The 9795-nt window shown below is 50.3% G+C and overlaps 1 protein-coding gene across 1 annotated transcript in view; it reads right to left on the minus strand.

Moving 5' to 3' along the window:
* The window catches only part of GLOD5 (glyoxalase domain containing 5), an 11936-nt gene extending 6144 nt beyond the window's left edge, over positions 1–5792 (minus strand). Inside the window, exon 1 of the mRNA XM_008691009.2 lies at positions 2595–5792. Coding sequence (XP_008689231.1) covers positions 2595–2657 — 63 coding nt within the window. The 5' untranslated portion in view covers positions 2658–5792. The remainder of the gene's footprint in view (positions 1–2594) is intronic.
* Positions 5793–9795: the final 4003 nt, after the last annotated feature.

Genomic DNA, 9795 nt, shown 5'->3' on the forward strand with positions numbered 1-9795 from the left:
ATGCCAGGACAGGAAGGGAGCATCTCAGATGACATAAATGTTTCTAGGCATGTGTGTTTACAGATCCGCCTTGACATCCAGTGGGAAGACACACCTCCTCCCTTCTTACTTCCTGCCCTCAGCACACCTCCCACCTGATCTTTCTCTTGATTTGCGTTCTTTAATAATTTGTGTATTTACACGACATCTGCTACAGAATTATAAGGTGCCTGTGGTCTGGTGCTGTAGCAGAGTATTGTGGTTAAAAGAACCGATTCTGGGAGCCAGACTGATGTTTAATTAATCTCTCTGTGCCTTGGTTTCCCCTTCTGTAAAATGTGCATGATTTGATACATATAAGATTATTGTGAACATTTTAAAAAAAAGAGTTGGATTTTTAAGGGCTTAGAACAACACCTGGCACATAGCAAGTGCTGTAAGAGTTCACGGTGATGATGATGATGTTGTCGTGGTCATCTTGTTGAATTTTAGACTCCCGAGCATGGCCCCTAGTCTCTACAGCCTCATCCATCTCAAGCTACATTGTCCTTTTGCCTGTTCCTCAGAAGGGCCATCTTTGTATTTTTGGCCTCACAACCTTATGCATGTCTAATGCATATGCTAATATCTGTCTCTCTGACTAGAATACAAACTCCATAAGGGCAGATATTCTCTCTGTTTTGTTACCCACTGTGTCCCAAACAACTAGCAGATGTTCAATAATATTTGTTCAATTAGTGGATATCTACCACAACAATGAGGCCCAGTGCCTAGCACAAAGTCTGACTTCTATTCTATTCTACTCCATTCCACCCTATACTATTTTATTCATTCCATTCCACTGTGTGCAATTCCTTTCAAACCATTACATTTTTTTAAAGATTTTTATTTATTTATTTAAGAGATAAGCGAGAGAGGGAACACAAGCAGGGGGAGTGGGAGAGGAAGAAGCAGGCTCATAGCGGAGGAGCCTGATGTGGGGCTTGATCTCATAACGCCGGGATCACGCCCTGAGCCGAAGGCAGACACTTAACCGCTGCGCCACCCAGGCGCCCCTATTCTTTTTTTTAATAATAGTTTTTTATTATGTTAGTCACCATACAGTACATCCCTGGTTTTTGATGTAAAGTTCCATGATTCATTACTTGCATATAACACCCAGTGCACCATGCAATACGTGCCCTCCTTGATACCCATCCCCGGTCTATCCCATTCCCCCATCCCCCTCCCATCTGAAGCCCTCAGTTTGTTTCCCAGAGTCCCTAGTCTCTCATGCTTCATTCCCCCTTCTGTTTACCCCCCCACCCCGTGCTGTTCTATTCTTATCGGTGGTGGAAGCATTAGCAAAGTTGCTGAGCTCTGCTGTCCTCATGGATACAGAGGATCCCTGGGAACACACAAGCAGTAGAATGAGAAATTGACCTTTGGGCTCCACCGAAAATTAAGTTGTATGTTAAAAACCTTGTAATGTCTATAGGATCTGTAATAGCACCCCCTTATAATTCCTGATATTGGTAGTTTATATTTTTTCTCTTAATTGCTTGACAGAAAACAGAAATTACTAATATTTTATTGATGTGTTCAAAGAGCCGAGCTAAGACCTTGTTGATTGTATCCAATGGATGCTTGTTTTCTGTTTCACCAGTTTCTACTCTTATCTTTATAATTCCTTCCTTCCACTTTCTTGGGGTTCAATTTGCTGTTTCTTTTCCAGCTTCTTGATATGGAAGCTCAGGTCATTGGTTTTTTACTTTCCTGATCTATGCATTTAGAGCTATAGATTTCCCCCTACACACTGCTTTAGCCCCCCCCCCCCAATTTTGGGAGTATATTGGAAATCACCTCAACCCGTTCCTCCCATTTTTCAATGCCCTGCCCACTCAGATTCACTCCCCAGATCCTGTTTTGCGGACAAGGAGCTCCATCCTCACAAATTAAAGGATGAGCAGGGCTGGTTCTCTTAAAGAACCGGAAGAAGGCCAGTGTGGTTTAGAATCCAAGAGTGAGTGAGGCATGATCAGTGTGGGAAGGCAAGGGACAGGTAGTTCAGGGTTGTTGGGGTGACGTCAGGGAGGCCGGTTTGTAAAAGGACATAGTAATCATGTAGGGCTTACTCTGTGCCAAGCCCCGCTCTAAGCACTAAGTGAAATACATTTTATTCCTCACAGTAACTCTTTCTGTATAATAGAGTTCCCAGAACACGATGCCCTCCCTCTGGCCTCCTGTTTTTCTACAGAATCTTCTTCAAGGTTTCCTTCACAGTGAATCCCAAGGTCAGTGTCGGGGTTCCTGGTCCCTTCCCACACTGCCCCATCGTGACGTTCCTGGCCGAACTGGCTCCCTGGAGCCAGCCCGAGGTAACAGAGCAGTCGGCCCCTCAGCCCATTCTTGCAGGCATGTTGCTGTCTGACCGCAGTAGAACAGGGCCTTTCCGTGTCCCTCTGCTGCCCTCTGCTTGTCTTTGAAAGAGGAAGAGACAGGAGCATGGGAAAATGGATGCCAACACCCCAGGATAGCCCACAAAGAAGGGAAGCAGGTTACCAGGCCTGGGCTGAGGGATCTCCAGCCTTGGTGTGAACACCCGTGCCCCTGGCCCCTGGGACCACCCCACTCACCTGCTTCTGGGAAGTTCCGTCCCACATCCTGGCTGGCAGCCTGGAGGGCAGAAAACGCAGCATGCCAGGCTAGGTGTCCTTGCCCTGGAGTCTCCAGACAACCCTCTGGCTCAGTGCCCAGGGATCAAGGGGCAGGAATGGGAGGGCTACAGGCTGAGGAATGCTGGTGGTGACAGAGGTAGGCAGTGCGAGTACAAGGACTCTGATATAAAACTCAGGGCCTTGAAAGTAAAGCTTGAGGTCTGACTCAGCTCAGGCCACCATAACAGAGTACCACAGACTGGGCGGCTTAAACAACAAAAATTGATTCTCTAGCACTTCTGGAGGTCAGAAGTCTGAGATCGGGGTGCCAGCAGGGTCACGTGCTGGTGACGTCTCTCTTCCGGGCTTGAGGACGACCACCTTCTCTCTGTGTCCTCACATGGTGGAGAGAAAGCACAGGCTCTCTGGTCTCTTCTTGTAAGGGCACTATTCCCATCACGAAGACCCCATGCTCGTGACCTCATCAAAATCCTAATCACCCCCCGCCAAGACTTCACCTCCTAATACCATCACATTGGGGGCTGGGACTTCAACATATGAATTTGGGGGGGACACAAACATTCAGTCCTTTACAAGGTGTATGTATAAGGGACTACTTTGTAATAACACAGAAAAACCACCCATCCCGAGTATGGCGGGGGCAGGGGTCTATTCTAGGGTGCGAGGCCTCTAGTCTACGTAGGCTAGTGTCCCCAGAGTGTAAGATCTCTGATCTGTTTGAGAGTCAGCGTTTGTATCCAGGGTGTGAAGTTAAAAACTGAGTTGGGGTATGACCACTGACTTGGGGGTCTGTTTCCGAGCCAAGATCTCTTAACGTTATTAAGTGTTCTGTGTCCCAGGGTGCAATGTTTCTGAGTTCTTTTGGGGTGTGAGCTTTGAGGGTTTCCCCCATCCCCCCCATCCCTTACCACGCCCACTCCCTCCACTGCTGAGAGTCAGGAACTTTCATCAGTCCCACTGCTGCTTACTTACCCTGAACTGAGTTCCATCTCTCTTGGGGGTTACTGGTCTAGGCCCTGGGGCATTGAGTTTGAGATTCTTGTCCCTAGGCACACCCCAAGTACTCCCCCCCAACATACACAAGTTCTCTGTACTATGCATACTGATTTTAGCATATGATTTTCCCTTATAATACATGAATATAGGTTTGTGTAAAAGGTTTCAACAGTGCATCAGTATATGGAGTACAAGGTCATCCCGCCTCCATACTCCAAAAATTTCCACTGAGGTCAGTTTCTGGTGTTTCCTTACACACACACACACGCACACACAGACACATCACCACGACCAGCTCCCACCTGCTTTCCCTTGTCAACAGCCTGTTCTGTGGAAGGCGTCCCCACCCCCACAGGCACCCACACGTCCCACGCATCCTGCCTCATGGGCAGCGGGTGCTCCGCGGTAGAACCCAAACCAGCATCCCTTTCACTCTGCAATAGGCATCGGCTCTCTATGGAGATGTACCAGGTCGTCCCAGTCGTTCGCTCCCACCAGCCTTGTGCACGCAGCTCGGAGAATGTGTGTACGTGTTAGATGGAGTTAGAAGTGGAATGGCTGGGTCAGAGGGTTTTTTCATGCATCAAACTCCTAAGGAACGTGTTCCATGTACCGACTGCTGTTCTAGGTGCCGGAGAGACATCGAAGAACTGGATTGGACAAAGGTCCTTGCCCACGTGGAGCCGACATTCTAGTTGGGGAGGAAGGGAGTGTAAGAAGTTGATTCCCATAGATGTTTCACGAGATCCTGGAAGGTTTTACTCCCATCAGCGGTGCCTCTACTGGCTGCCGCTCCACTGCTCTCTGCGGGGTGGGGTCTGTGGCAGGAGGCTGGCTGCATTGGCCTTTGCTCTCTCCAAGATCTGCAGGGGCTGGGGCTGGGACGGTCTATTTAGGGATGTGGACCTATGTGTGTGGGGTCAGGGAGGAGGATATGGGAATTCAATGGTCTCCTGGAGAGAGTGAGGGGAAATAGGATTAGAAGAGGCCACTTAATGGTGTGGGCAGAAGCTGGGGACAGTGGTCCACTGAATTAGGCATGAAGGGCCCCTCACAGGTCACACCCACAGAGGGTGCGCAGGGACACAGCACTGAGGAATCCAGTACTGTCTTCGAATGTAGCATCGTGACACTGTTTTGTGGACACCCTTGCGGATCACAGAGACAGGGGTGTGCATAAACCTGGAGCCACACAGAGTGGGGTGTGGGGGCCACATAGACAGGCGTGTGGCCATCACATGAGGTAGCGTACACTGGGGGGTGGACAGCCTTGGGTTACTCAGGTGGGGGTCTGGGCAATCCAGAAGTCACACACACTAGGGAGTGGATACTCCTTGAATCACACACACTGGAGACTGCACACTCTTGGGGTTGCACAGAATGGGTTGTAGACGTTTCTGCGGTCAGATCGACTAGTGTGTTGACACTATTGTAGTGAGACAAACCGCGGTGTGGACGGTCCTCGGGTCAAACAGATTTGCATGTGGAGGCTTCTGGAGTCATACATGCTAAGGAGTAGACACTCCTGGGTCACCCAGACTGGCTAGTAGACATTCACAGGGTCACACATATCAGAGTGTGGACATCCCAGGGTTCAGATAGCAGATTGGATTGTGGAGCTTTTGGGGTCACTCAGACTGGGATGTGGGCACTCCTGGGCTCAGACAGCCTACGGTGTAGACAACTATGAGGTAAGAATGAGTGGGTGTGGACAGACGTGGGATCACTAAGATGGAGGTTTGGACATTCCTGGAGTCACTCATGCTGGGGTGTGGACAGACACAGGGTCACTCAGAGGTGTGAACACTCCAAGGCGTCTGTCACACACACTGGAGAGTGGAAATCTTTGGGGTCACACGGAAGGAGCTTGGGACACTCTTGACATTAAAACACACTGGGGAGTGGAGACTCCGGATATCACACACACTGTGGATCAGGCCCTCCCTGTGTTGCACAGATTGGGCTGTGAACATCTATGGTGTTACACAGACCGAGGAGTAGACACTTTTGGGATTGTTGTGACTGAGGTGGGGATAGTTCTTTGGTCCAAGAAATGATGTGTTGGCACCTCTCGGGTCAGAAACTGAGGTGTAAGGCACCTGGGTGGCTCAGTCGTTAAGCATCTGCCTTCGGCTCAGGTCATGATCCCAGGGTCCTGAGATCGAGCCCCACATTGGGCTCCCTGCTCAGCGGGAAGCCTGCTTCTCCCTCTCCCACTCCCCCTGCTTGTGTTCCCTCTCTCGCTGTCTCTGTCCAATAAATAAATAAAATCTTAAAAAAAAAGGAAAGCAACTGAGGTGTAGACACTCCTGTGGTCACACAGGGTAGTTTCAGGACACTCCCTGGTAGAGCCTTGGGACTGGGCACTGCTGAGGTCGCAGGTGTGGGTGGCCCTGGCGTCAAACAAATCACGATGTGAATTCTCTTGGGTCACGCAGACTGGGCGTGGACATCTCTGCAGTCACACAAATGGGTATTTGGACACTACTGGGGTCACACACGCTGGTCCCACACCTCTGGGGTCACGCACACTGAACACTCACTATCATCGCTGGGGTGTGGACACTGCTGGTGCCACGCACTTGGGGGGTGGGCACTCCTGGGGTTACACACTGGGATGGGGACGCTTCTGGTATCACACACAGGGGTGTGCACATTCATGATGTCCCACAGAACGGGATGGAATGATGCTAGAGCCGTCCGTTTGGTGACCCTGATTAAGAGGGCAAAGCTCAAATACCACCTGTTAAAAGTACTTCGACAAGGAGGCCGTTGGAGCGAGGTGGCTCTGAGGCCTTGGTAGCCTCAGTAAGCAAACTGAAACCTGAGCCAGAGCGGTGCACTTGCACCCAAGAAACCAAAATGTTAGAACAACCATCTCAAACAGCCAGCTAGGCTTTCCCGGATAAGGCCACCGCCTCAGCTCCAGCCCATCAAATAATCTCCTCCCTTTGCTTCCCGTCTGAGACTTCCCCTCGCTCCTGTCGTTAGCACTCCTCACTACTTCCTGTGTGGTGCTGCCCAGCTCTGGTTGCCTTAGGCTCCAAGAAACTGACAATTTAAGCGTGCCTCAGTTTATCTTTTATCACACCTGAGCCATGCACAGGACAGGCTCTCAAAAGCCGGCCTCACTTTTTGTATCTGTACGGCCAAAGCGAGCACATTGCCATGTAAGACCCCACAGACTGACTCTTTTCATGGGGCCTGGGGGTGCCTGAGCAAGAGAAACGTTGATGATCTATTGCCTGGAAGGTCTGCGGTGGTGCTTTCTCCATTTGCTCTTTGTCCCTCTTTCGGAGGTCCAGAGCTCCAGCGCAGTGCACAGCCACAGTGCGCAAGGAGCCTGGGGTCCTCAGCTACCACCTGGCAGTCCACCTATCAACCGAGAACAGCCCTGTTAGTCTGTGATGAGAGCAAGAAATAAACGTGTCTTATTAGTTGAAACCACTGACATCATGGGGTTGGTTTGTTACTGCAGAATTAATTCCAGAATACACAGTGTTGGGCAGATCGAACCCTCTGCGGAAATGGGCTCTGCAAGCTAAGGAGCTCATGGGGTGAGCAGGGGGAGTCTTCTTCCAAGAGGGCCTCCTGGCTTCTAGGAGGTGTTCATCCTTCCTTCACAGCCGGCAGAGCTCCGGCCAGGATGACGGGGCTGGAAGGGCATCTGCACCTCCAAGCTGGACACTGGCTCCACTGCCTGGATGTGGAGCCTGGTTCTTCAGAGATCTGCAGGTGGACGAGGCTCCAGGGCTCTGTGGCTTGGCCAGGCTTTCATAATGGGCTTCAGGGTACGTCAAGAGTTCGTATAATTTAGCTACTGCTATTCATAGACAGATTAAAGAGAGCTTTGACTTCACTAAATGTCTCCACCAGCAGATTTCTTTTTCTCCATAGAATAGAGGCACCTGCTGGGGAGGGTACTGAGACCCGACATGCTCCCTCCCTGCTCACCACCGGCCCAAGCACTTCTCCCAGAACAAAGGCCCAGAAAAACCAGTGGGACAGCAGCCAGGGCTTCCCAAATCATGGCCACCTCCAGGGTCATTGGATGTTCCTACAACATAAGACCTAGCCTGGCTGTCCCAAAGGGTAGTTAAGAGATTATATGTAAAGGGACTTTCTCAGGCATTCTTCACCCTGTAACTAACAGAAAGCTCTGCTAGGGTGCGTTTTAGTGAGAAGGGTTTATTTCCTCCCTTTAGCAGAAAGTTTGAGATTGACAGTCTCAGGTTCAATGCTATTGTAAGCAGAGTCAATGTTTCCTTCCCCCTTCATCTCCACCATCTTTAAGCATGCTGACTTTGTTCCTCATGGTTCTTGCCTCATAGTCCCAAGAAGGCTGCTGTACTTCTAGACCTCACGTCTGTATCCAGTGCAGGACAAAGGGATCAGGACAAAGGCTTTCTCCTAATGAGGCATTGTCTTTTTATTTGGGCTGAACAGCCTTCCCTATAGATTATCCCTTGTATCTCATTGGCCAAAACTGCACCAAATGTCCCTCCCTGACATTCAAAATTATTCAAAGGAAGCAAAATTGCTAGGACATGGTTTAGACTAATCATAATCCCTCCCCTTGGTCTTGGGGAGGAATTTATGCTCCTTAAGAACAGGGGACCTCCAGGGACACCTGTGTGGCTCAGTCAGTTAAGCGTCTGCCTTCGGCTCAGGTCATGATGCCAGGGACCTGGGATTGAGTCCCTCATCAGGCCCCCTGTTCAGTGGGGACCCTGCTTCTCCCTCTGCCTGCTGTTCCTCCTGCTTGTGCTCGCTCTCTCTCTCTCTCTGTGACAAATAAATAAAATCTTAAAAAAATAAAGAACAGGGGACCTCCACCTACCATCTGGAGAACGTGGGGATGGAGTAGTGGAGAGGGAGGGAATGGGTGTGAGGAATGTAGGGAGGCAGTGGAAAGCATCGCCTATAGAACCACAGAAAGGGAGGCAAGGTGAGTTGAGTTCTAGCCCTCGTTCCGCATTGGAGCCACTGTGTGGTCTGGGTTCTGTCCCTTGCCCTCTTTGGGCCTCAGTTTCCTCTTCTGTACAGAAGGAGTTGAGCTCAGTGGTCTCAAAAGACACTCTATGTGTTGGTGGCCCTGTGGCCTTAACCTGGACATGGGGGCTGGGCTGTGGAATCCACCACATGACAGGGAAGGCCCACCAAGTCTTGAATGGGGAAGGTCTAGAGGCTACTTGGCTCCTGTCTCCTACCGCCTGGCAGGGGCAAGAATTTCTCTTCCCTCTGTGATCAAGGTCATTTTGGTTGTCCTTGAAGAGGTCACTCTGAGTGTTTACAAGGGACTTCTGAGACAGAGCAGGGGCCCACATCCAGGTCCAGTTTCCAGCCTTAGCTCTGTGGCTAATGTCACACTGGGTGAGTTTGAACAGGTCCCTGGCCCTCTCTGTGCCTCAGTTTCCCCATTTGTTCAGTGAGGAGGTTAGACAAGATGGTCTCTGCTGGACTTTATAGTCCTAAACTGCTGAGGCTGAGTGGATTTAAGAAGGACAGGAGGGAAAGGTGAGGTCTGCTGCTAGAAGAAGCTGCCAGCATCCCTTGGCTTATGGCTGCATCAGTCCAATCTCCACCTCTGTGATCACACTGCCACCTCCTCTGCATGTGTGTCTTCTCCTCTTCTGTTTTTTTTAAAGATTTTATTTATTTATTTGGCAGAGAGAGAGCACAAGCACAGGGAGCAGCAGACAGAGGGAGAAGCAGAAGCAGGCTCCCCGCTGAACAGGGAGCCTGACGTGGAGCTTGATCCTAGGACCCTGGGATCATGACCTGAGCTGAAAGCAGACACTTCACCGACTGAGCCACCCAGGCGCCCCTGTCTTCTCCTCTTCTGTCTCAAATCCCTCTCGGCTACCCTCTTACAAAGATATCTGTGGTTACATCTAGGGCCCACCTGGAAAATCAAGATAATCTCCCCATCACGGATCCTTAACTTTTTTGGGGGGAAAGGGGCAGAGGGAGGGGGAGAGAGAGAATCTTGGAGCCCGATGCCAGGCATGATCCCACAACTCTGAGGTCATGACCTGAGCTGAAATAAAGAGTTGGTTGCCTAACTGACTGAGCCACCCGGTGCCCCCGGACCCTTAACTTAATAACACCTAAGTCCTTTTTTTTTTTTTTTTGCCACATAAGTGAATATTCACAAATTCCA

The sequence above is a fragment of the Ursus maritimus genome, assembly GCF_017311325.1.
Source record: "Ursus maritimus isolate PB19 chromosome X unlocalized genomic scaffold, ASM1731132v1 scaffold_X1, whole genome shotgun sequence".
Lineage (NCBI taxonomy): Eukaryota > Metazoa > Chordata > Mammalia > Carnivora > Ursidae > Ursus > Ursus maritimus.